Source organism: Micromesistius poutassou (assembly GCF_964030765.1).
Source record: "Micromesistius poutassou genome assembly, chromosome: 13".
Taxonomy (NCBI): Eukaryota; Metazoa; Chordata; class Actinopteri; order Gadiformes; family Gadidae; genus Micromesistius; species Micromesistius poutassou.
In genome coordinates, this window is record NC_140283.1 from 9,231,141 (window position 1) to 9,259,062 (window position 27,922).

Below are 27,922 nucleotides of genomic sequence, written 5' to 3' on the forward strand. Positions count from 1 at the left end.
AGCGCGCCCCCGCGTCTTAACCCCTACGACCGATTCCGTCTTTCGTGGGGCAATCAGTTCTTCTCTCCTCGTCATTTTCTGTAATTATCCGAAGATTATGAAGAGATAGGTCGTTTTTTTGTGTGTTTTTGTTGCCCCCTCGCAGCGGCGCTGTAGCGCGTAGAATTACCGCGTCCCCCTCCATCACTTATTTGCGTCCGAGGCAAAAAAAAAAAAAAAAAAAGCACTGAGCGACAAGCCCGGTGCCATTGAGCAGCAGATCTCTTTTTGTCTCTCTGGGCTACGCAAGCTTAGGGTTGTGGGTCTGCGTCTTGCATCCCCCGTTCGTGCCTGGTGCGGTTGGAGAAGAGAAAGAAGGGCGAATGAAAGAAATCGTGACATCTGATTTTAAAATCGGTTCCCGGGTTACTTCTAATATTTGACATTTGTGCATCGTTTGCATACGCTTTTTGTGATAACATGGAGTCGGTGGAGAAGGAGTGCGGAGCCCTTGGTGGACTGTTTCAGGCCATCGTAAACGACATGAAGGTACTAAAGCTAAATTAAACCAGGCATATTTTTCCTGATGTTATTATTGCATGGATGAGTAAACGCATTTTACTGCCTTTGTTTCTGCTCCGAATCCTCCCCCACTACGCTGCGGGACAAACGTGTCCCATTAGACATGTTTCCCATTGTGCTGTTTGCATATTGTGCAGCAGGTTTTCCACCAGTGTTGTCATTTTGGACCCAAACAATTGTTCATTGTGACATTACGCTTTACTTGCCTGTTTAAACTATGGTACAAAACTAAAACAATGACAGTATGGTGTACGAAATAGCTTGGTGGAATATCCAAATATAATTTTTTATAATATTTGAATAACATAGGAATGGTTATTCTAGGTGGCCATTTAACCTTATCCTAATTCATTGTTTGTGTTAGATTTATCATTTGTGTTTATTTATTTTTTCTACTGTGTTATTAATTAGTAATTTGTTGTGTATGTATGTATGTATGTATGTAGCCTATATATATTTAAATGTTTATTTATTTATACATACATACATACATACATACATACTATATGTGTGTATGTATGTATCTATCTATCTACATACATACATATGGCTGGTTATGTTTGTGTCCGAAGGGGGATGGTTTGCAGTAAGTTGAGCCATGGTGGTCTTTACCACAACAGATGGAAAGTGTGAACGTATTCATTGGTCCTTTAGCAGCCTTCAGTCCAACAACGGCTGTTCTTATGAAGAGATGACAACAGCATACAAGTGGAGTCCGATCCTTTCCCAAACTTTTAATCAATCAATACATCGTCGCACATCAGCCCTGTCCCCGCCGGAACCAAATGTATTCATGGATGAAGTCGTTTGTTAACTTCTGTCTGTGAAAGGTTGAATGAAAACAGCTGCCGGCAAACTATCGGAAGTGGTGGCTTCACACGTTTTTTCTTTTGTGTATGTTCACCATGCCGATGATGAGGGGTGGTGTGGGGGGAGGCTTGGCAGACTCAGGAGAGAGTCAGCCTCTGTATTGATAAGCATCACAGATGAATAGGGCCTGGAGCCCTTAGTCAGCATAGTGCTGTGGTCCACTGTCTGAGACAGACATCTGACCTCATTCGAGCGTGGCATCCGGCCTGCTCCACTTTGCTTTGAGCAAATGAGCTAAATGCAGGCTGTTGAGTGGGCTCTGCGACCAGTCCGGCTGGTCATTGTGTACAACAAATGTCAAACAAGTGTAACAACTGCAAAATATACAGACTGGTACATACTTACATGCATAAACATACGATGACGAATGCGGTTCTCCTTGTACATGGACATAACACACTCCATACCACACATCCAACTCAATACAGGATACTAGAATATGTTTTCCATGCTCTACATTGTTTTGATACTACCGTCTACTACAGCACTGATCTACACTTCCCAATACATTGATCCCGGATGCCGTAAAATGGGTAGGGCGAGGAAGAGGAGGGGGAGGAAGTGGAGGGAGAGAGACGGATGTGTTTGGACAGTAAGGAGTGAACCAGTACTGAGCTTGCACTTTGTACCGCCCCCACTAAAGTGCCTTTGCGCAAGGCACTGCATAATTACAAACTTTAGGAAAGAACGTTCTGTAGCTTAACAAAACACGTTGTAGTAGAGAAGTATTTATGTCTGTTAATTGTTGATTGGCTACTTATATTTTTTACTAATAGAAAATGTATTTTTTTATTGCTTGTTTGCACCTTGGGACCAAGAGAGAGAATTGCAATTTCATCTGTGTTGTATGTCATGCATATAACACACTTGACAATAAAGTGACTTTGACTTTGACTTTGACTTTGAAGAGAAGCACTAAAGTGCTATTATTATTATTATTATTATTATTATTATGAGTAGTAGTAGTAGTAGTTGCTGTATTTGTAGTACTGTAACAGTAGTAGTAGTAGAAACAGCAGTTGTAGTAGCTGTCTTTATATTCCCTATCTCCATACTCCTGGCAGCCAGTGGAGGGTTGGCTAAGGTAGCGCGTCTACGTGTCTGTGTGGGGGCGGCCTGGGCTGTGTTATTCCTCCCCTTGTTCCCCAGCCGCCTCCTCGTTCAGCTGCGTTGGCAGCGGGCCGCTCTCCTTTCCTGGGGAGACGCTGGGTCACACAAGCTAATTAGCCACCTGTTAGATTTCAAGTAAAGACTTGAATGGCTCTGCGGTTCACTGGGAGATTGCAGATTTTCTTTTGGATGATGGTCGTCTCTAAAAATCCATCTGAAGCGGGGAACACTGCAGCTCTGGGGATCACAGCCCTGCTGCAGGGAGGAATGATAGGCTATCATTGCTGAACTCTGGAGTTATCGCAGCAATAACCCAGAACAAGAGTGTTTCCAGATTTCCCCGTTCTATTTATAGGGAGTGAATATCGGGCCTGTTTTGGGTTTCCTCCTCGCCTTGTACGAGAGCAGAAGAGGTTTTGGTCTCGCCTGTTCCCCCAGTGCTCTTCAGGGCTCTGTGGTAATAGGCTCAGGCTGGATCTAAACCCTCCTTGTGTTTTATGTTTTGGCTGACTCGCTGGTAGTGCCCCAGGCAGCAGGGTGATGATCTGGGTGAAAACCTGATCCCTATAGTGCTCAAAGGCCAAGGCATGCTAACTGCCCCCTTTGCACTGCCCAGACACATATGAGCACGCGTGTGTGTGTGTGTGTGTGTGTGTGTGTGTGTGTGTGTGTTTGTAACTACGCACCACACCCTATCCCCACACACATTAACGCCTCAAATCAGTTTTTTGCAGTCTGGGTTTCTCCTTCAAAGGCAGGTAATAACACAGAGGAGCAGACTGGCTTGCATGCCCAACCCTACAGCCAAAAGTAAAATCCTCTAGTGATTCCTAGCCTTGGGGAACACATTCGGTGTCTGGAAAGCGAGCTTAACTTGTCTTATGAAGAGAAGTGTAAAGTGTCAATGCCTGGAAGACACTTGACATTTAAGAGTTCATCGTTGAGCTTGAACGTTATGTCTTGAAAGGTTATCTTGATGTTTTGCCTGCACGGTATATGTGTGAAGAGTCTCTGTTGAGTGTGTGTTTGGCCTCTGTCTCTTTGGTTTGACTGATTTTCCTTTTCTTTCTCCTGTCAGAGCTCTTATCCTGTATGGGAGGACTTCAGTGCCAAAGCCACAAAACTGCACTCTCAACTCAGGTGAGAAACGATGCGTGTCTTGTAGTGTCTTGTAGAATTCAACTATTTCTGTTTTGTTTGGATTCCTCTTTTCAGGTTCACATATTGGCTATTGGTTGCACAAATGGTTCCATGCTGTTGCTGAGAAGTAAGCACATACTTTTGGTTCCACAGGACAACCATTCTGGCTGCAGTGGCTTTTCTAGATGCCTTTCAAAAGGTGGCAGACATGGCTACCAGCTCCAGAGGTAAGATGAGATGATCACACATATTTCTATTTTCTAGAGCAAACATTTTGAAAAACAACTGTTAAAACATGAATCCACCCAAAGGATGCACAAAACATCTTGTAAATGTTTTATACCAGCTTTTTTCTAATAATTCTTTATTTTACAATGATTGCTCAAGTACATTCACCATTCAGCTTAGACTAACAAAACAGGCAATACAGGTCCTTGTCAATTCTGTGCCTGACCACAACCTCACCACAACCCATCTGAGAAATTCAGAGGAAAATCTAGAAAAAGTATTAACTGAATTCGACTGGGAACACATACCTGAGGTTTTATAATAGTTTAAAATGCAAAGTAACAGAAGCAAGATCAAAAGATTGTAATCAGAAGAGCGGAGTGGGGGGAACGGGGGGAGACTGGTCACAGAAGTGAAAATCTGAGCTTACAGTTCCTTTGGTCCTAATGAGGTCTGCTGATCTGCTTTGTCATGATGCTAAAGATGGCTGACAGATCCCCTATGCGACAGGGCAGCTAGCTGATTAACACAGATCCCTGCCCAGTGCATCGTGGAGAGCTGCAGTAATCAGGTCAAAAAGGAAATCAACACAAAAGCTCCACAGCTGAGCATGTAAATGTTTGCGATCAAAAACCAAATCACATACTACAGATGAAGGGCCCATGCACATACGTGCACAGACACACACACGCACACACATACACACAAGCTCGATGTGCACAAACGGGACAGCTGGTAGGAAGCCAAATGACCCCAGGTCACATGCCAACGTGCTTTTGAGCATCGCAGAGTCTTACCGCCCTTCTCTGAGCACTGGCTAATGGAGAAAATAACCCGAGAGGTATTTTGTCTGCACGCTGTTCACGCATTCTCACCCGCCCCTGAAGCCGAAGAGGGCCCTGGGCCTCTGGCTCCTGTTTGATTCTGCAAATATATAAATGTTAGTTACATGAGATGGACCCGTGTTAACAGGTGACTTATAAATGAGCAAAGGGTTTGCATTAGAAGAGGCCATATACTAACTCTTATATATAAAGGTGAGCACATGCACTTGAGGGTGATAGGTCATACATTTGGTATCATGAATGTACACCAATTCAATTGTTCTGAAGAGAAAGGAAAAAAAAAAGGAGACGAAGGGCGAGCGTGGGACAGAGAGATGGACAGACGTTGGTTTCATAATCAGAGATGCTGCGTGGTAGAACTGTTTTAAGTATGTCACTCGTACGCCCACTCATGGCGCCATCCACTCTCTCTTTATCCACGCCATATTACCACCAGATTTAGAGTCGTCGTTCCACAGCCCTGACGTCCGTACGAGAGCCCCCCACCACATGGCATCATGCGATGAGAGACCCTCTCTTATGGAGCGCGGTTTATCAGTCTCCTGTGTTCCAAACCCACAATCCTTCATAACCAGGGGACGCCACAGCGAGTCGTGTTACGACAAAACAAATACTCCTTCGACACCAATTCCTCAGCAGCCACGCTCTCCGCAAAACTGCTCCACACAACCTTACATAAGATGTTTTTTTGTCTTTGTGATATTTGAATCGTGAATACTCCCGACCCAACGCTAGAAGGACAGCTACATCATTCTCCATCTCCGGCAAATCGTTCTAATCCAGCCACTGTGTGACCTCATTCTACTTGTCCAGTTATGTTCTGATGGAAATAAATGCACTGCGAGATGTCCACAACAAACACCCATCAAGTGTAATGCTGTAGGCAGTTGAGCGGGGGGGAGCGATCAGTCACACCAACCATGGGACACCCGCTGTCGTTTAATGATAACACGTGAAGGTGTTTGATGTCGTCACAGACAAAAACAACAGTGATGTAAGGGGTTGAATGAGCCACTGTTTCAAGCCTTGCCACATCTGGACATCGCATGACCAAAACCAAAACCACAGGGTGGTCGGAAGTCCATGCGTCCATTGATTCCTGGTGTTACTATAGCTTCCTTGTTCCCAATCTATAGAGAGCAAGGGCATTCACATGTTGTCAGCAGGAGCAAAAGCCCTTCATCATTATTCGACTTATCCTTAATATAGCTGTCTCACACATTTAATTAATCAGAGTACAACATTATTTTTACGAATTGAATTGCCTTTGGCATGTTTCATACTCCTGCAGACCAACTGGCGGACGACTTGAACTTAATTAGTTAAAGGAAACCCACAGTATGAACGGAGGTTTGACTAGATGAATATGCCCTTTCATCAGCACTATTGAATGCCCTATGGTAGCCCCCTGGTTTCCTATGTGAATCGAGGCTCGCTAATTAATTTGTCTGGATATGTGTCGATATTTATTGGAGCTGGCTCCTGTGGAAAACGATAACCCTTTGACCCTCGTCTAGTGAGCTGACCATAGCTACGTTCCGGTTGGTTCTGCCACTCACTCACGGCTCATGTGCTCTAGGTGATGCGTGTGATGGTGGAGGTCACCTACAATGCCAAAACAGCAACCGCCAACCAAATGCCAGAACAGCACAGGAGGAATGGAAAAAGTGTGGGCGTCAAAAAAAACAAAAACTGGGAAAAAGACAAAATAGAAAGTAGGAAAATCTGGCTCAATAACAGATCTCTGGATCTCTGAATTGATATGGAGAGATTTTCTGCTTAGTTGTATAAAGGATCTGCACCACAAGTAAATACAATCCTGTTTCAAAGTAAAATGACGGTGGAAGAAACCAGAGACATCATTCTTTAGTTCTTTCTTTCTTTCCTTAGTCGCTTTCCCTGTTTCTCCTTGACTATCTTCATTCATGTGTGTGTGTGTATATGTGTGTGTGTGTGTGTGTGTGTCTGAAGTGGTAGGGTACGGGTCGTGGGCGGCCTGTCTGCCCTGCAGCGATTGTGTGTCTCGGTGTCTGCTTGGATGACCATATATGACCATATAGGGGTGATTGCACCACAGGGGGGCAGATCCTTGGCGGAGCTCTGTTTGCCATCGTCATTCTTACCCTGGTTTCCCTCTTCATGTCGGGGCGAGCTACAGCTGCTGGCCGGCTTGGCCAGCTGGAAGTCCTCATCGCGTCATTCTCTCTCAAGTCTACCTCTGACACACTCGACTTGACTCGACATGCATGACCCCATGAACTCACTAGTCATCATTGCACTGACCCTATTGGATGCAAAAAGCTCCTTTCCTTTTTTGTTTTTGCAAACGACATTGACAGCTTTCCTGTGTGTATCTATTTACCCACTTCCTTCTCCACAATGACCAGTTTCCATCAGTCTCCCAACCGTCTTTTTGGTTTGGGTTCAAGGGTGGTCGGCTGGTCGCCCAATATAATGTGTTTTTGGGCTTTGTAAACTAAACGTCTGTGTCTTTCTGTTTATTAAAGAACCAAAGTGGTCGGATGACAAGCATTTTGGTGTGTGTGTGTGTGTGTGTGTGTGTGTGTGTGTGTGTGTGTGTGTGTGTGTGTGTGTGTGTGTGTGTGTGTGTGTGTGTGTGTGTGTGTGTGTGTGTGTGTGTGTGTGTGTGTCTGTGAGTTTGTACAATATGTGGGTGTGTGTGTGTGGGTGTGAGTTTATACATATATGTGGGTGCGTGCGTGTGTATGTGTGCAGTCGGCTGTCTTCCTGTCATCGTAGTGTTGATGGATCTAAAGGCACGTCTGTCTCCATGGAATACAACTAGCATCAGGTTCCAAGCAAATATCTGATAGCCACTGAGTGTGTCCGGGATGAACGTTTTTTTGAGAATTTAGTCTTGAAAATGTCAATGCTCATCATTCCAGGGAATTAGCTTGAGGAGCTTAATAGCACTCTGAGGTAGTTTGGTTTCTCACATTGGCCTGATTAATTATCATCTATTAATATTAATATTATAAAGTTTATTTTGCTTCACTGGGTATATCATTTTCCGTCCCTGTTTGCCTCAAGTGTCCCCAGCACTTCATTAACTTTCAGTCCAATATCGAGTATCACTTAACAATCTTCCATTCTTACGTTTTTGTGTCTGGACACAAGAGACACCAGACAGACCAGAGCCAATACTTCAGGAGGAGATTTCCTAGCCCCCCATATTTAGCCGGGGCGAAGCTATGTTAAATGCCAGCTTTGGTCCGAGCCGGGGGAGGGGGAGGTTGGGGGAGGGGGGGGCTTGGGAAGGGAGCGGTGGTTGGTCCACGGTGGGGGTTGTGAACACAGTTGGATTTCCACAGCTCTGCATAGACAGGCCGGGCAAAGGCGTTTGGCTAATCCGCTTAGCCCCACTGTGTGACACACGGAGGCACACAGAATGGCTCGCCTTCACTTGCCCGCTAGTCCCTTCCCCCTAGCCTCCCCCCCCCCCCCCCCCCCCTTCTGCCTCGAACTGTTAGCAGCCTCGCTGTCTCACACCTCCCATTGGACGGGGGAGAGGATCAGGCTGCAGGTGTGTTCGTTTAACACTGCGTCGTCGCCCCGCATCCACTGAGTCCACTCTCCCCTTCACATCTGTGCGCCAGAGCTAACACGGGCCACGGACTATTGCTTGTTCACACCCGCACACACGCACACACACACAAGCACACACACGTGCATGCACATACACACACACACACGAACACACGCACACATACATACACAGACATATTACTACAAGCCTAGACCTACCCTCTTGTATCACCGTCTGTATGTCTGTCTTCTATGTCTGGGATCTGTCTTTCTTTGCTTTTTTCATCCCTTGTTTTATTTTCCACTTTCCCCCCTTTCCTTGTTTTTTTTTTTTTTTTGGTGTGCACCGTTTTCCACTTTCTCTGGTTTTCCTCCGGCCCCCCGACATACATCTTACAGTAGGTACAGTACTGGTGTGTGTTCAGGGCCCGTCGCTGCTGCTAGTAGATCAGTGTGTCAGCGAAGCCGTAATCCGCCCTCTCGCCGTGCTTCTCTGGCCTGGCAGATGGGACGGATATCCTACCCGCCATCTGGAGCCGGCCTGGCATGGGCAGAAAAACACTGCCTTGGCCCCGGCGAGAGGCAAGATCAGGGGATTACTGTTCCACTCACAGCCCAGCAGTGCAGCTATGTATACGGACACGCCAAATCATGAAGGTTGGGGAGGCACCACCACGTGACGGCCGCAGACATCTTTACCAAACCACTCCCAATCCCAGGCCTTCTTCTTTTGCTGACATGAGTCCACGTCTGGCTTTTTTTTTTTTTTTCTGTGATTGTGATGTTGGGGTGGGGGAATTGTATGTGTAATTTGTCTATGGTGGTTTTAACCATTTATTTTACCCCCCCATCCGAATTGATCACAGAGTGAAACCTAAAGCTGGATTACGGACACTCGCATGAGGGTTATCCTGTCATGTTGCTGGGAGATGATGTGTGTTTGTTTTGTCTTTAAGCCCCCTTCAGAACAGAACATACAGTGCATTTTGGAGGGGGGTGTGGGTTTGTGCTGGATTGTGGCTTTACCGCTTGGCTTCAACACGGAGGAAACCTTTTTGGCGTTCTGGGCCGCTGACAGCACAAGAGCCGAACCCCGTCGAGTCGTTCTTTTCCAATAAATACTGTTATGGTTTCAGACCAGTGAAGAGTAGGCAATGGTGAATGGAGGGGGGGGGGAAATAACGAAAAAGAGTGTCAGAGGCGAGAGCAGAGGGGAAAATAGTGATCTGAGTGCCATGTAATAAAGCCTTGGTGGGTAAACAACGCAACACAACCAACAAAGGGTTGGGGAGAACACAAAGTCTGCGCCCTCCGCAGAGAGGAAGGAGCTGACGGGGCAGACTGCTAAAGAGGAATGAAAAGCGGTCAAAAGAAAGAAATAGAAACTCAGATGCCGTTTCATTCCGACCATGTTTCATAAATACATGGTGTGATGAAAGTGGGTTGAGTCTTGCTGGGATAGATTTCACTTCAATATAACTTAAGTTAGACTCATGTGATGGGCGTAAGGCCAGGTCTTTGATCCTGAATGACCTGTCCGGTATAAACTTTTCCTTTCCTTATCTCAGTCTCTCAGTCTTGATGCTTTTGAAGCGACGGCCGTCCTGAAGGAAAGGACACGATGGTCTCTCTGCCAAGGATATGAGTCAACTTCTGAAAATAGAGGTTCATACAAGAACAGGAAAGATTAAATGGTGTTCCTCTGCTCAATGTTCAATTCGGTGGCCTTTCATTATTAGACTTCTTTGAAACTCCCCTATTTGGGTTTCCGAAAATAAATGTTTTTGCCATTACTTTGAATGTTTCCCTCCCTTTCTTAAGCTAACAACATGTGCATGCTGTGCTTTCCTGTTGTAAAGTCGCCCTTGCTACCTCTCCTCCTCCCTGCTAATGAAAAGCACATCTGGACAGGGACATGGCTTTATTTTTAGGAGCACTTTGGTCCCCGGATGAGAAGCTCCTTAACAGAACATTTCCACTTCTCCTCCTCCTCCTGTTCCTCCTTCTGCTGTCGCTCCCCCTAATGCACTCCACAACAGGTTGGCCCCAGTGCAAGCCACATTGAGATCTGTCTGATAGGAGTTTATTGGGGTGAAATGAAACTCCCCATGTGTCTTGTTCAGGCAGACAACAATGGTGTCGTGTGTGTGTGTGTGTGTGTGTGTGTGTGTGTGTGTGTGTGTGTGTGTGTGTGTGTGTGTGTGTGTGTGTGTGTGTGTGTGTGTGTGTGTGTGTGTGTGTGTGTGTTAGACATTGGGGGGGGTTTCCTGTGTTTTTCATGGCTATTGTTTCTATATGCAAGGATGAGAGAAATTCCTTATGAAAGGATGTGACACACTGGTCTTGAATGCTGTTTTTAATCTTTACTCAATGCAACTGCTCCCATGTATAAATAGATTCTCTGTTGCAGGCACACAGACACTCACTTACTCACTCTTTGTCAAATGTATTCACATCAAAAAAACAACAAAGTTTTCCATGTAGCTATTGATTACAGTTGTAGCGGTGGTTCTAAATATGTTTAACAAACATGGCAGGGTAATTGAACCACTTCCAATACGCGAGCGATGCGGCTGTATCTCTGTTATTTGTTCAACATGACCTCTGATGGAACTTCCTCTGGTGCACTTCTCACTACCCTCCCCCACCCCCCAACACACACACACACACACACACACACACCCCAAGGCGTCATGAGCGTTCTTCCGATCAATACCCACATGCGCTGTGCTGTTTTCATCCACAGCTCCTCTTACATGAATGCTGTCAACAGAGAACTCTGTTGCTCCCAAAACAGCTGACCCCAAAGAAATTCTGCTCTGCTGCTTTCGTTTTTTTTCCCTTTTTAGATGTACCCGGTAGACCGCAGTCTGCATCTCCTGGGGTGAACGCCCTCCTCCCGGGAGCTTTCAAGTTTAATGAAGCATTCTGTTTCTTTGTTGGTGGTCTTAGCACTGCAGGCTATTTTCTGTTGGCTAGAGATGCTGGGATTTCAGAATGGAACTATTGAGTTTCTTTGATATGATTTCAGTGTCTTGGAGGCACTGTCACCTCACCTAACCTTCATGAACCAACGCAGTGATATACATGATATATCTGTGTTAATGTGTGTGTAGATTACCTTGTATGTGTTCACAGTATAGGGCCTGGGGCCCCTCTGAATTAGCGCACCTGCGGCGGTCAGACAGCACTTCCCCAGTCGTGGGCCTGGAGTGGCATTAGTTTGGCCCTTGACTCTCCTGCAGTGCAGTGTGTGCAGCCTCGTTCATTCCTCACTCTCCGCTCCCCCCTTCTGGTCCACAGCCTCTGGTCAACACCCCCCCTCGGTATTCTTTGTGCCACTGCCAGTTCTCATTCTAAAATCGCTCAAAACAACAGAAAGTGGCTTGGGTGGAGGGTGAGAAAAGGTAATCGGCAGAGTGATTAAGTGTCCGTGCCAGCCAGCGGTCGGACCGCCGGCCAAGGAACCCAAACACGGTATTGGTGGCTATCCGACGGATGTGGAATTTCCTTCGCTAAGCAGCGGCGGGACGAGGTTGTTTTCTTTCTATCTTTCTTTCTTTCTTTCTTCTTCTTTTTTTTTTTCCTGGAACAGTGAGGATTTTCTGTACCTTGTGGTTGCTCAGCCCACGTAAACATGCTTTATTGACAGAAAGCTGTGGAACAAAATGAACACTCCCAGGAATTGCGGCACTTATCCCAGTTATATGAACTAGAGTCTAACGCACACCGCTCTAACTCGAGCACCGTTGCTGTCTCACCCCGGGTTATCTGGATACCGCGGGCCAAATCAGCTTTGTGTCTCGATGTTAAGAAAAGGAGGGCACACTTAAAGAGCACTCCACCATGTTGAAGAGATCAGGGGCGACTGTGGCCCCATGGCAGTTTTAACCACAGCTCCCGGTCGTGGACCCCCTCCTGTAAAGCAAGCCTATTAAAACCTCGCCTTCTCTCCCTGGGGAGAAAGAGGCAGAGTTTTGACTCCGTCAGGGGACCCTAATCAAGACCAGAGGCCCTGGATGGAAAGCGTTTCCCGAATGTATTAAAGTGTACCACACGAGTCCCCATAAAGTACCACCGTCGTCCTACTGATCTACGCACAGGGCAGATCTGGTGGGTGAATACATGTATATCCCCTTGTGCTTTGCTGGAACAGGCAACAGCTGTGTTCAGTTCCTTACGCAGCACTCGCGTTGTTGTAACCCATCAATTACTGCGCTGTGAGGAATATTGTTCAATGGCTGCTTTTTACTACTCCGCGTCCAAAGCACATATTGCGCTGAGTTGCTTATTGGCTCTGCTGTTTGTCTGGCTGCTGTGACCCCGCCTATACCTTCATAACCTGTTACCCCTGTGGCCCTGGGGGTCCAGGTCTGCTAAAGATCCCCTGTGCTGTCCAGGGTTACAGCTGGGTTTACATCAGGTGCTCCGAAGCCTCTTTCTCTCACTCGGAGATGGATAGTAGAGAGCAGAGGAGAGACAGGGAGTTGGAGATAAACTTCAGCCGTGGGCAGGGGAATCCTAGTGCAGTTGCACTTGTGATGTGTTTATCATATTTTGGGATTCGGTTGCATTTTCAAAAGAGAAGAGCCTTCTTTCTGGATGTGCGTGCTGTGTATGCATTGAAAAAGTGTGCCCCCTTGTTCCATGCCTACACCAGTGCATTGAGTAAATCCAGCCGGTCCCTGTGCCACGGAGAGCCACCATGCTGTAGTGTGTCCATCCAGCTGGGGCCAGCGGCCAAGAGAGCTCCTGGACTTGGAGAGGAAATCCCTGAATCTCCCCAGGATGTTGCTGTCAGCTGATACATCCCCTCCCTGTCCACGACCACCACCACCACACACACACACACACACACACACACACACACACACACACACACACACACACACACAGGGAGACAAGGGAGACAAGAGAGTTAAAGGAGGGGAGGATGAGCGGGAGATTGGGTAGAAGGAGAGGAAGTGAAGTTGTCAAGTGTGGATGGGACCAGAGTGCGGGGAGTCAGGACGGGATGGGTGGAGGAGGAGGAGGTGTGGGCCGGGGGGGCGGAGATCTGCTGAGCTGACAGTGGCATTAAGTCTGTTAAATAGATAAAAGGAATAACACTGCTCCCTCTGTACTCTTCTCCTGCTCTCCTCCTCCTCCGCCTCCTCCTCCTCCTCCTCCTCCTCCCCTGAGCTGATGCCCAGCTGTGTGTGTCTCCTCTAAATGCTTGTAAGAGGAGGGAGTTCAAGGCTAAACTGCAGATACATAACCCATGTGCACGTGGCCTGTCTGCAGGTCGTTCTCAACCACATTTTAAAATGTTTTTGCACGTGGGCTGTAAAGACATAGTCTATAGCGACTTGAATCAACATTCATTTTCTTCAATTCATGTTCTCCTCTTTGGCTCTATGTTTGTCATACGAAAACAAACAATTTGGAGTGTGTTCCTTTAAGGGAGTTCTGCGCAACTCAAGGACGTTGGTCCTTGCACTCTGTAAGAAGTGTATGTCTGTGAATGTAGTAGATCACTCACAGCTGTGTTCGCACAGTTCACTCGCAGAGTCACTGGCACGACAACACAGTCGTAAAATGGGCCAGCCCGTCACGTTTCAGATCCACGTCAGAACGATCACATCCTGGTTTTACCCCATGTGTGTGATACATCTGTATGACCTTTCACCTGTACCCCACCCCCCCCCCCCCTGGAAAAGCATTGCAGACACATGACACCCAACCTTTGATCCATCCCCATCATGGTTAGCATCCCGCACGCACGCACGCACGCACGCACGCAGGCAGGCAGGCAGGCAGACACACACACACACACACACACACACACACACACACACACACACACACACACACACACACACACACACACACACACACACACACACACACACACACACAAACACACACGCCTAAAGGCTTCAAGGCAGCTATAGGGAAATGTAGTCACTTTGTCTTTGCCTTTACTTTGTGATGCAGAATCACTGGCACTTGTCACAGTAACCTAGTCTTTTCACCCTTGTTTAAACCCGATGAAAGAAGGAGAACAGAGCATGAATCCCATTGCAGAACGACCTGGAACGCTCCTAAAGCAGTGTCTGATTTCAATCCATTTGAAATACTTCTCTGCATTCTTCACCTCACTTTGACTTGCTCTCTGTCATTCCCTATTTCCCTATTTGCTATCTTTGCCAGTCTCTCTCTCTCTCTCTCTCTCTCTCTCTCTCTCTCTCTCTCTCTCTCTCTCTCTCTCTCTCTCTCTCTCTCTCTCCGTCCCTACGTCAGCCCTGTGGTGGAGTGGGAGGCGGGGCAGGTTGAAGCCGGTGTCTTTGTCTGTCCCTCCCGTATGAATGGTGTTTGGGAAACAGAGAGAACAGGAAAGGCAGAGCAGGCCCGGGGAAGAATGGAGGGATATCCCCTTACAGGGCTCCCTCCTCTCCCCTCCGGGACGCACGGGGTGAGAACAGCGGAAAGGGTGGGAGGGAGGTGGTGGTGGAGGTGGTGGTGGTGGTGGTGGTAAGTTACACCACCTGTCCAACACACTCACCTAGTCCACAAACACAAACACATACACAAACAGAAACTGATGTACATAACAGCAGGGGCTGATCTGCACACTGCACGCCACGGTTGTGTACAAACCTACCCCCAACAGGGAGGGTTATGTGGCACAATGTTGCCATGAAAGGTCCTGTCAACTCACTGATTTGTGTGTCTTTTGTCACGGTGGACTATCTGTCACGCACACACACACACACACACACACACACACACACACACACACACACACACACACACACACACACACACGTTTGCGTTGAAGAAGATTAGCTCTATGTGTCCCATATTACTGCAGGATCAGTGCTGCCAGACATTACACGGGCTGGCGTGAACCATCAGTAAGACTGAGCTTTAAAAGCTTAAGACCCCATTTAATTACACTTCAGCAGAGAGAAGGAAGAGTGCAGTAGCAAATGGCCGCAAGCTGTTTCACGGAGGAGCCGAAACCACTCCTCACTCCATCTGCTGGTGTGAAGTTTCGGGAACTTCTTCAAGGTGGTACGCTCAGGGAATGTGGAGGTTTTAAAGATGAAGCCTCAAAGGCATTGTGTCAAATTGCTTTCCGAGACTACTTGGGTCAAATGACAAACACACGTGACATTCATGATCTGGGGTTTACAATCTGCACTCACCCATCTGCTGGTAGGAGAGGGAACTCTCTTTGCTCTTCCTTTGAGGCGTGCACGCATTGTGTGTCTGTTTTCGAAGTGCAGGATGAATTAGGGCCCTTTTCTTCTGCAAGTTGATGAACTGATCCGTATTTCTTACCCGAGAAACTCATATTTATCACACTTTTATTCTGGTTATAATACCGGTGCTTTATGTTCCCCCGATGTGCAATCGTTGTTCTGTGATTTCCTTTCTCCAGGTGCCACCAGGGACATCGGCTCAGCTCTGACTAGGATGTGCATGAGACATCGCAGCATCGAGACCAAACTACGGCACTTGACAAAGTAAGCCGTGTCCTTTGTTGTGTTTGTGCCGCCGCTCTAGTCTACTCTGACACTTTTTTCCCAGAATTCTCTCCTTGTTTGGAGGAGCGATGCATCAGGGCTGTTGAGCCCTATCGCAACAACTCGTGATTACACCAGCGTATTAAACAAGGTCCATATGCATGGTTATATTATGGGATGTATGGTGTAAGGGGCTGTGATCATGCTTAATGACGCTCCATTCACTGATATTGAAGTTACTTGGAAGTTAAGGGATTAGAAGTTACTTTGCACCATGTCAGCTAAGACACAGACAAAGACACTTTGCTCAATGGAATACAAATACATAGAGAGAGGAAAAGAGTGGACCCTGATCTCTTGTGTATTATTATTATTACAATGGAGCATTCATTCAAAAGTTACACCAACATTTCAACATTATTTCAGCAAACTATGTGCACAAACTTTGCTAAGAACAAAACTGGTATGGTTTGAAAGGCAAGACATTGCCTCTCACATCGCCCTGACTGTCCTGTTGTCTCCCTCTGGGTTATTTTTCCTCCAGTGCTCTTATGGAAGGCATGGTCACACCCCTTCAGGACCGGATGGAGGAATGGAAGAAGACAGCCAACCAGCTAGACAAAGACCACGCCAAAGGCAAGTTTTATTCATTCATAAACCAGTGAATAGATGAGACACATGATTCACAGATGTCACAGATGTCTAGGTGATGCATTTAACTGACACAAATAAACACTATTGAATGATGATTGTGATTTAATATATTGTTTTCTACAGAATACAAGCGGTCTCGCCAGGAGATAAAAAGGAAATCCTCAGACACCATGAAACTCCAGAAAAAGGCTAGGAAAGGTGAGGACGAATCCTACCGTGTCCCATTGGTTAATATTACTGTGGTTAAAGTCAGAGCGCTATGGAACTATGTATTGACTTTGCCAAGATTCGCTCCCCTGGTCTAAAACAAAAGCTCACTGAGAAATGGCGCCACCTAGTGGTAAGCAAGTAACTATCCATCCCAAAAAATGCAAGATACTAGGGCACTTCATCAATCTTGCATGCTTTATCATCAGGTTGCAACATATCAGTATAAAGTAGATATCATTGACTGGATCAATTGTTTGAAACTGCCCCAACCACTATCCTAAAAGAGGTTATACTAAGGTTGCGAGGCTGGCTACATTCTTACATGCTACATGGTCTTTATTTGGTATATCTAACTTTGCTTCTCCATCTATCTCTTATATCCCCCCCCCCCCCCTTCCCCCCTGACTCTACCTGCAACCCTTCTTGTATTTCTTTCTGGCTGGCTGTAGAGCTCCTGGGTATGTGTGCTGTGCTTCAGCTTGTTATTATAATCAAAAGATCTGCATGAGAAAAGATATGCAAAAGACACCCACGTCATGGTCACTGTCCATGTAGTGCCTGTTTACACCACCGCCACTCATTTTATTACAGAACACATTTGTTCTCATTTGTTCTTGTTCTTCATTTATCATCTCCATGGTGTTGCCGTCCTTTGTATTCTTTCATGTTTATATATGTATATATTTGTTATATAATATATATATATATATATATATATATATATACTATAATTAAAATAGCCTTTACTTCCTCTATTTTAGGAACTGCACCATCCCTGCCGATTAGTTAGCAACACTGTTTTTAATGTCACGCTTGTCTTTTCCTGTCTCGTCAAGCCATTCACTGTAGTGTGTAAGCAAGACAAACTGGGTCACTTTAGTTATTTTCCATCCATATTCTTACATGACCAGTATCCCTGTATAACATGCCTGGCGTCATTTTCACCTCACCACCAGCTGCTTTTCCCCCATTGCTCCATTTCTATTTTTTTTAACCCGTGCTGCATTCCTTCACTCTTTTAACATCTGTCTGCTGACCTTTGACCCCATCCAGGAAGAGGTAACTTGCGGCCCCAGCTGGACAGCGCCATGCAGGACGTGAGTGACCTGTACCTGCTGATGGAGGAGACAGAGAGGCAGGCGGTGCGGCGGGCCCTGCTGGAAGAGAGGGGGCGCTATTGCTCCTTCATCAGCCTGCTGCAGCCCGTGGTGGTAGGCGGACTTTACCTCCACGCTTCAACTTCTCCATGTTCCCCTCGTGATCACTTTGAGTGGAAAGCCTCACAGCCCAAGCTGGAGCAAGTCCACTGTCAAATGACTTATTATGTCAACTATCAAAATGTTACAATTTTGGTGCTTCTGTTGCACTTCAGGTGAAACACCTTTTCCCCACCCTTTCCGTGCTACAATCTGATTCTGGGGGTGGGGGGGGTTGTAGCCAGAACATTGAGTTGACGTTATCTGGTAACCTAAATGTGCCGGTAACAATGAATGCATGCAACACTGCATGTGTTTCCCATAGCAGGCAATTTGTGTCCATATTTACATCAGATGCTGCAATTTTACACTATGTCAATTTAAGTCAAGATGTGGATCAAATGCAATCCATATATTACTATATACTTCTATACTATATAATACTACATATAATACTTTTAAATCCAGTACATCACAATAAGATGCTTTATGGTTGTTTTTTCCTTTAGATTAGATTTAAAGAGCACTTTCACTCTTCTCTTTTGTCAATTTGTCATATTAAATCCATTTTCGTTCTGTCCCCGTAGAATGGAGAGATTGCCATGTTAGGGGAGATTACCCACCTGCAGGCCATTGTTGATGACCTCACTGGGCTGACCGAAGACCCTCACAAACTGCCACCGGCGAGTGAGCAGGTAACCCATGCTGTAGGATTGCAATGCACTCATTCACTCATTCACTCATTCACAACAGAAACGGGTCGATCAGATGCATGCGCCAGTTAAGGATTGAGCACAGTGGTTAGCATATTTGACTTGCATCTGAAAGGTTTTGGGTTCGAATCCTGGTGTTCAGAGTCTACCTATACAAGAATAGCTCCAGGCATGTACACAAATTCAACGCGTCCCCTCATTACCCTTACTACACACCCTGTTGTATCTGAACTGCAATGCCCTCGACTTATGCAACAGCCCAACAACAACCTCAGAAATTAGGTTTTGTGTTTATCACACGACTCAAATGCTGCAAACCGATAGCTCTCTGCTCTTTTGACTGCCAAGCCTTGAATACACTGTTTATCTTGATTCATGGTTTTGTGGTCGCTGCACCACCTGAACATACTGACTAGGCTGCATGAGCCCACTTCCGGTGCAGCCTGCACCGGAAGCCTGCTAGAAGCAGACCTTTTTAAATTAATAATGGATTAGTTGTCTCTTTTTTTGTCATCGCTGCTAGAGAGCTCAGCAAATCTTTTAAGAGACTGTAGAGATGCCTAATAATAACATAATTTAGTCAAATATATTACGGTAACATATTCATTCTAAAGCCCATTGAGAAACTATTGCAGTTTGAGTCCATTTTACTATCTTTTATATGTCCTTTGAGCAGCTTAATCCTGGGGGGGGCGGGGGTTTGCCCCCCTTACCCCCCCCCCCATAATTCACTCCCTGTCTGTAGAGATTTTTCAGCAGATGGGTTGAGGGAGATAATTCACAGCTCAAAACTTTGCAAGTGTGCACCAACTTAAACAATTTGTCAAAGATAATTTTTTCCCATACTGTTTTTAATGAATTTCGATCCAGCCAGGGACTCAGCACTTATAGATGACACATGAGGGATAGTGTGCATTTTTCATTTTATTGCTTTTTAATTGAGTGGTTATTATCGTAACTCAGGAATGCACTGCGGCACAATGCTATGAAGCGGGCTGGGACGCTAAAAAAACCTGCACGCCTTCCAAGCACAATAGAACTCTGCAAATTCCACTCCAACGGATACAAAACGAGTGAATTTGTGATTATTGTTGGCATCTCAATTCATTTTTGTTTGTCTGAAAACTTGTATTCTAATACATATTTGTGGATATTTTTCAAAGGAGGAATCCACTTTGAATTCCTTACCATGGTGTTGACCTCAATGTGCACATAAACAGAAGTAGAAAACCCCAGAATTTTAAACGTGCTTTCAGCCAAGTCCCCCATTATAAATTCAGACGGCGCGGAAACAATTTCACCAACAAGATGGCTTGAAACCATTGCTTCACATAAAGAAAATCAATGTGACTGAAAAAACGTTTATACCTCGTCATGGCGCTGTCCTGCACACTCACACAAAGAGAAAATCCATATTTGTGCATCGTCTAATAATGTCACGTTCATTAGAGCTCAGCGAAGCCAATACTTCATTACAACATAACTCATTTGTTAATTTAATTATCAGTTGCACGACAACCAGCGTTCCAACTTCCCCATATGCATTGGATTCTGCATTGGATTCATGCCAACATTTTACACCCCCATTGTCCCACAATAGTTTACTGAGAAGAACTAGGCTGTGTTTGTTTGTGTGTGTATGGATGGGTAACCATGTGCCCCCACCCCTCCCACCTCCAGGTGATCAGGGACCTGAAGGGCTCAGACTTCAGCTGGTCCTACCAGACCCCGCCCTCCTCCCCCAGCAGCGCGGGCTCCAGGAAAAGCAGCATGTGCAGGTACAGAGACAGAGACAGAGACAGAGAGAGAGAGAGAGAGAGAGAGAGAGAGAGGCAAAGATAGCAAATAGGGAATGACAGAGAGCAAGTCAAAGTGAGGTGAAGAATGCAGAGAAGTATTTTAAATGGATTGAAATCAGACACTGCTGAGAGAGAGAGAGAGAGAGAGAGAGAGAGAGAGAGAGAGAGAGAGAGAGAGAGAGAGAGAGAGAGAGAGAGAGAGAGAGAGAGAGAGAGAGAGAGAGAGAGAGAGAGAGAGAGAGAGAGAGAGAGAGAGAGAGAGAGAGAGAGACGTTTGTTTGAATGACAAGCGATTGAAGAACAAGGTTAATGTCAATACAGGGTATTGACATTATATATGATGTGTTTCTCTACACAGTGTTCATGGATTTACTTTGTAGATTGGGACCTTGGGAGTGAAAATTTGACAAATTTATCCAGCTGTACGACATTCCTAATCATGTTAATTCATTTGGCCTTGTTTAACAAATCAACATGTGAACTGGCTGCAGAGCGATTGAAGGGGGCTTTGAATGAAGGAAAAAAGAAACAATTGAGTGAATATATTTGACAGTCTGCAGGTTCTACACATCAACAGGATTACAGGTGCTATTTCTTGAAAGAAGAGCTCAGAGAGAGAGAGAGCAGATTGCCGAGGACAGGGAGCGAAAAGTAATTAGTGAAAAGTAATTAATAGGAGAGTGAGATGGAAGGAGAAGTGATGGCTGGGTGGGGGAGACGAACAGCTCAGTATGAGCCTTCAGATACTCCCAGCCACCATGACAAGGAGCATATTTATTGAGAACGTCACATTTTTTTATTTCATTATTGTAATTTGGATATCGTCCTGATGCGATGGGGAAAATGTGCTCTTTAATCATTGTTCTCTCGACTTTCGATTTGTTTTAATTGATATTCATTACGCTTCTCTCCTCACTATTTTCTCTCTCCACTAATGTTACTGATGTTGAAGCATGCCATTAGATAGATGGATGTCGTTATTCGTGTTGTTTCCATCATGTGACGTTCCCCCCCCCCTCCCCTCCCCCTTCTCGTCCCAGCCTCCTCCAGATGCCTTTGGCGGGCACACATCGCCTCAGCAGCGTGTCCTCCCATGACTCAGGCTTCATCTCCCAGGATGCCAACACCCACTCCAAGCCCCCCTCGCCCATGCCCTCTGACATCACCAGCCAGGTAAGCACCCCCCCCCCACCCCTGTGTCCCCATCCCCATCTGCATTCTGCCTCTTGCGTAGGAATCAACATTCAACATGGCGTCCCCCACGTTTGAATCGAAACCCTGTCGAGCTGCCCACTCAGTCTTCCCAGGGTGGATCTGATGTCTGTGAAATAATGCATGACAAAAATGCATGCATTTTTGGCAACAAGCGCGTGTGCATGCAGAGTGGCGAGATGCTGCTGCCGTCAGTTAATGGTGTCTCCCTGGATTATTGAATTCACATTCCTCTCTGTATAGCCCTGAGCCAGGAGCCCTCATTCGGGTGTATTTGTACTGTAGTCATACTGTATTCAATCCAACCATTTCACATCATTTTACCAGCTATGGTATAGAATATTCCTTCAGTACAACCGTGAAATTATTCTGGTTTTACTTTCCTGTAGAACTGAACAGTAAAACATGTCGCACACGCACACACACACACACACACGAATCAACCCACACAAATTCTCTCACACACACACACACACACACACACACACACACACACACACACACACACACACACACACACACACACACACACACACACACACACACACACACACACACACACACAGTCTGCTGAGGTCTATTTATGTATTCTTATGGACTACTTAAGGATCTCTATCCATAAGTAGTCCAAATCGTAGCTTTTAATACACTGTCGTAGTCAGCGAGATGCTTTAGTTTGTTGCTCGCTGATATAAATATGCAGATAAGAATTAGACCATGCCTTTTAATAGGCCTAATTAACCAACGTTAAACAAATGTAGTTCTCGAAACCTCAAATCATTAATTCAATAATTTAATTTAATCTGGTTCACGGTAACTGTGGTCAGGGTCAAGTGCGCGCGCTGGGGTTTTGCAATCAGTTGTTCTTTTTTTGACTTCATTAAAATACCTGTTTTAATTAGTTACACAGAAATAACCGCGGATGTAAGAAGGAGCCTGTGTGCGCAGCAGCGCTAAGCTGTTCTAGTCACTCTGGAGACGCAGGGTGGAAACGTCAATCAATTCAGTCTGTTTCATAGTATTATTATTAAATTCTGAATTTATTTCTTAACTTTCTGAACAGAGTTTTAGCCAACGACTGGCCCATTCTAAAGGCTTTCTAACCCAGTAAGTGGATCGAGAAAATGAAATTAGAAGAGACAAAAAAATAAGTTATTATTTTTATCACGTCTCTTGATAGATGAAGAATTTGTTTGGATGATTATTTAGATTGAAACCTCCCAAAATAGACCACTCCTAAGAATTGTAATTTTTTTTTTTTTAACCAGTTTAGTCTTTTCACAAAACGTTGGGTGAACCGCCAGGGACATATGTCCTCAGGAAAATCCCTGCTTTGTTTCCCTGAAACACATCCCCCTTCATCCCCAACTCTCTTTCACATCCTCCCCCTGTTCTCTCTCTCTCTCTCTCTCTCTCTCTCTCTCTCTCTCTCTCTCTCTCTCTCTCTCTCTCTCTCTCTCTCTCTCTCTCTCTCTCTCTCTCTCTCTCTCTCTCTCTCTCTCTCTCTCCCTTTCTGTCTCTCACTCTCCCTAGCCCCCCCTATCTCTTTCCCACCATGCTCACCAACCCGTGCGAGGGCTAAAATGGGCAACAGTGTGACTGCCAAAGTGTGACTACCATGTGCCTAGTGCTCTGATGCTTCACCCGTGTGAGGGCCGACCCGCGAGGACACACCCCAACGCAGCTAGAAATGAGAAACGAGCCTCACAGACATTGGCTATTCCCAGGATGCCTCTTGCAGCTGGAACGTGTATCTAAGTATTTATGAAGTCGCACAGGCCTGTCAGTTACGATCAGAACTGTAAGTAAGGCGACGCAGCCTATTAGGTATCACGTTTAGTAGACATTATGCCCCAGACAGAAAGGCTGCCCTGTTTTTTTCGCGGGGTTACACAAGGAAAACCCTTCCCTTTAGTAGGAGATAAGGGAAGATTGGCCGCAATTTCCTTATCCTTTCATCATACCATTTCATGAAGGAACAAATCTAACGATTCAAGCAGTTGTGAGTTCCACTCTGCACATATATGGCGATGTGGGGCCGACACTACGACTCATTAAGTTTTAATAAAGCCTATTGCAACAATGATATGAACCCTTTCGATAATATAATTAGACAAAAAAAACTTTGAGAACTCCAATCTGCGAGTAGGGTGATGTATGTCCGACACAAGACCACACGCAATGAGTTAGTTTTATAGGCAATAAAGTAACATTTGAGAGTCAACTCTGGTATTTTCCTTATATGAAAGAACGAATAATAATGATCAAATCAAGCCATTCACCCACTGGCAATATATGTGCACTTATTTTATTTTGTGTTGCATTTTAGTTAGCCTATCGTACAACTTGAATGATTTGTTTAAGAGACATTCAATATAGTTGTTTTGTTTCAGACAGAGAAACGCAAACAATTATATCCGCGTGATGAATAAACTAGCCTCAATTATAGATTTGAGAGACATATTCGTTTGAGTGACATTTTATATGTTTTGTATGGGCCTACTTAATCAATTGTAGGCTATAATATATGGTAGGCTATATATATATATATATATATACACATATCTATATACAGACAGAACACAGTTATTCCACATTGCTGCTATCATGACTGACCTTCTCCGCTCCAAGCAGAGCGCTGCTATCTGAGGAGGCTGGTATCGGGTGGCGATTCTGTGGGCCTCAGGCTCCGCTGTCGCCTTCGTCGGCCACGCATTCTTGGGCTTTTCCTTCCTCCTCTCCTTCTTTATCTCTCGGGATGGGGGCCGGCTTCTTCTTACACGGCACAGATGGGAGCTCACATCCCTCTTGCTCCTAAGTGTTTTTCCTACGCCTGAGGTGATTCCCTTTCCAACCCCTTGTTGCCGTCCGTCTTCTCCTTGCTCTGCAGAAATCCACCAGCTCAGCCTCCTCTGAGGCTTCAGAGACCTGCCAGTCAGTCAGCGAGTGCAACTCCCCCACGGTGGTTAGTATCAGATCCTCCCATTCCTCTCAACCCACTCACACACACACACAATACAATACAGAGTGCATCAGCGCTCATTAGTACCTACGGCTTGAAGTGGCCACTGTGGGTGTTTCTGAGCAACCTTAAGTTATGGATTTGAGGAGAGTTTTAATCAAACCTTGAGCACCCTTGACTCCAACTTGTCTGTCCCGTTTCGCAGTTTGGCTCATGCTCATCCTTCGGCACCTTCCGCCCTGCTTTCTCTTACACTGGCACCATGAGGCCTCTCTCTGTCATACTTCCTGCGTCCCCCACATTTAACCACTCCCCCGGATCCAACACCCCCTCACCCACATCAAAGGTTCCTAGCTGGAAGGTTTGTTTTCATTTGCAATTTAACTTTTTCTTTTTTATTATTATTAAAGCTTTCCTTTTCTCTTTGCTGCTTTGTTTTTGTTTTATTAATTCCTCACATGCACATCTAGCATTGTATTGCTTAACCTCACTGCCATCAGTTGCATCTTCCCATTGAAGCTTTCAGTTTTCAGATCTGCGCATCTGACAAACTTCCTGCATAAACCCCCACCCCACACATCCAATCAGTACATGAGCCATTTTGGACGGGCTTCCATTGTGTAACCCAATGGAAGCCCGTTAAACTGCTGCTGTGTGGACAAGTCCCTCCCTCCTGCGTCTCCCTGGTAGGACCCAAGGCTTCATATGTATTTGTGTGTCACAGGATTGGGCCAAGTCAAGTTCATATGAGCCATCTCTGGCTGCCACTCTGCAACGCCGGAGGGAGTCTCTGGATAGGATGCGGGAACCTGAATCCCCCTCCAGTCCACAGGGGTATTCTGGTTATTCTGGGCTGCATCCAGATGAGCCACAGCGCTCCAGGACTGGTGCAGGAGCCATCGCAGTCAAGGTAGGGAAAGAGTACAAATGCATCATATAATGTTAATCTATGCGTCCGTATGCCTTCATCAGGGGTTTATTTGGGTCATGCTAATCAGGATTTGTTTGGGTTATGCTAATAATCTGCTCTTGGGTGTGTTTGTTTGTGTTTGTGTGTGTGTGTGTGTGTGCCTGTGTGTGTGTGTCTATCAATGCATCTATGTCTGGTGTGTGTGTGTGTGTGTGTGTGTGTCTCCCAGCACGGGGAGCCCATCTCCCCAGCAGCCAGCAGCCTGGCCATGGTGCTGACTCGGGGGCTGAGCATGGAGCAGCAGAAGTGCAGCCGGGACTCCCTGCACTACTCCAGCGGGTACAGCACACAGACCAACACCCCGTCCTGCTCCGAGGACACCATCCCCTCCCAAGGTACTCCCACCACACCCTGACACCTAGACGTGCACACTGCTACCATTGGATTTCCAGTTCCCAATGTTCCTCTTTCGTGCTCTCGTTCCTATTCCTGTTCTCTTTCTTTTCTCTTATTCTCTCTGTGTTAAAAATATCCTGGATACCCTCCCGCAACAATTATTCTATTTTTTTTGAGTTGTGTATGAGCTGTGTTATAACAGTGGCTACAGGCGCTACGCTGTCTTTCAGCCGGCATTTCTAAATCTGTGTACCACACAGTTTTTTTCACTAGACGACGTGAAAGCTCGGCTGCTCCGTGGCGAGTCTGACTCTCCCTGTGGCGTTCCTCAGGCTCCGACTACGAGTGCTACTCGCTGAACGGCGACGTGGACAGCGCCGGGCAGGCGGACTTCGACAAGTCCTCCACCATCCCGCGCCACAGCAACATCGCCCAGAACTACCGCCGCATGATCCAGACCAAGCGGCCCGCCAGCACCGCCGGCCTGCCCGCCGGCAAGAGCCCCCCGGGGGCCGCCAGCAGGGCGGCGGCGGCGGCGGCGGGGGGGTCGGCGTCCGGAGCCACCATCACCTCTGGCACCGCCACCATCCGCCGCACCCCCTCCTCCAAGACCCGCGCCTTGCCCACCTCCGGCCCCATCCCCATACGCCCGCCCATCGTGCCCGTCAAGACCCCCCGGGTGCCGGACTCGCCCGGCTACGGCGCAGCGGCGGCGGCGGCGGCCCACCACCGTGCCCTGGCGGGGGAGGACCTCCCGTACGGGGACGACCCCCTGGCCGGGGGGTCGCCCAGACGCACGGGCCCGCCCGGCGCTTGGGGCAGCTCTGCGGCGGGGGGGGTCCAGGCTCCTCCCCAGCGCCTGGCCCAGGGCCCGGCGGCCCCCGAGGACCCCACGCTGGCCGCCAACCGCCACAGCCTGGTGGAGAAGATTGGGGAGCTGGCAGCCAGCGCCCGCGCCCTGGGTGAGGGCCACTTCCCCTTCCCCAGCTCCCCGCTCCCCGCGGCGGGGGGGCCCGGCGGGGCCGGCGTGGCCCGCCAGCCAACCGGGCCAGGCCGAGCCGCCCCGGGAGTGCTTCTCTTCCTCGGCCAGGGAGGAGGTGGACGTGCTGGTGTCCATCCGGCGCGGCGTGAGGCTCCGCAAGGTGGCCACAGACGACCGCTCGGCGCCCAGGGTCCTGGGCTAGACCTCGCTGCTACTGCTGCTGCTGCTGCTGCTGCTGTGTGTGTGTGTGTGTGTGTGTGTGTGTGTGTGTGTGTGTGTGTGTGTGTGTGTGTGTGTGTGTGTGTGTGTGTGTGTGTGTGTGTGTGTGTGTGTGTGTGTGTGTGTGTGTGTGTGTGTGTGTCCGGGTTTCAGGTGTCATGAAACACATGGACATGGATTGGGGATTTTATGTGTGGTGGATAAAGGACCGTGAATAGTAAGACAGAAAGAGAAATTTGAAAAAGGAATGACCGTGGAGAATGCTGAGTCACGTCAGGTCACGTTGTGTATGTATTGCGTGCGTACAAAGTAAACCCATTTTTTTTTTTGGTTGTGTTTTCCTTTTCATTTTGTCAGTGGGATTCGTTGCTGTGCTTCTCTGTTCCCTGTGTTTCTTTGATTGTTTCAGCGCTTGTTGTTGCTCGAGCCAGTGGTGACAGATCACTGCTGTTGGGTTTGAAAGCTCTATTGTCTTTATTATTCTTATTCTTATAATTGTGCATTTTTTTTCACCTGTCACTGAAGCACAACGGGCCAATGTGCTCTGTGAGCCTGTTTGTTGTGTTCCATCATTTCTGTACTTGTACCGTATTAATATTTTATTTCATATGCTGAACATCAACTATGTAGCCGAAGTCATGTAAAATAGGAGCAATTTGGCAGTGTTTTTATTGCTGTACTGTACTGTCAATATATTCTACAATTAAACAGCCTTTTTATTGTAAAATGGCTTACTGAGAAGTTTTGTACCTACCTGCTTTAATCAAAGCCCTTATTTAAATGTTGTGGCACGCATGATGACATCGCACTCAAAGCTATATTTTTATCTGTTATTAATCCATTTACAGAGGTTATATT

General features: G+C 46.6%; 1 protein-coding gene across 1 annotated transcript; it reads left to right on the plus strand.

The window, feature by feature from the left end:
• Positions 1-229: 229 nt before the first annotated feature.
• mtss1la (MTSS I-BAR domain containing 2a) lies at positions 230-27,164 on the plus strand. Its single transcript, XM_084477042.1, is given in 16 exon segments — positions 230-528; positions 3,620-3,681; positions 3,835-3,908; positions 15,727-15,811; positions 16,356-16,447; positions 16,589-16,663; positions 17,729-17,886; positions 18,459-18,566; positions 20,265-20,362; positions 21,424-21,556; positions 24,486-24,560; positions 24,763-24,918; positions 25,282-25,467; positions 25,697-25,862; positions 26,196-26,893; positions 26,895-27,164. Coding segments are annotated over 16 exon segments (2,388 nt in total). The 5' UTR covers positions 230-459; the 3' UTR covers positions 27,048-27,164.
• Positions 27,165-27,922: the final 758 nt, after the last annotated feature.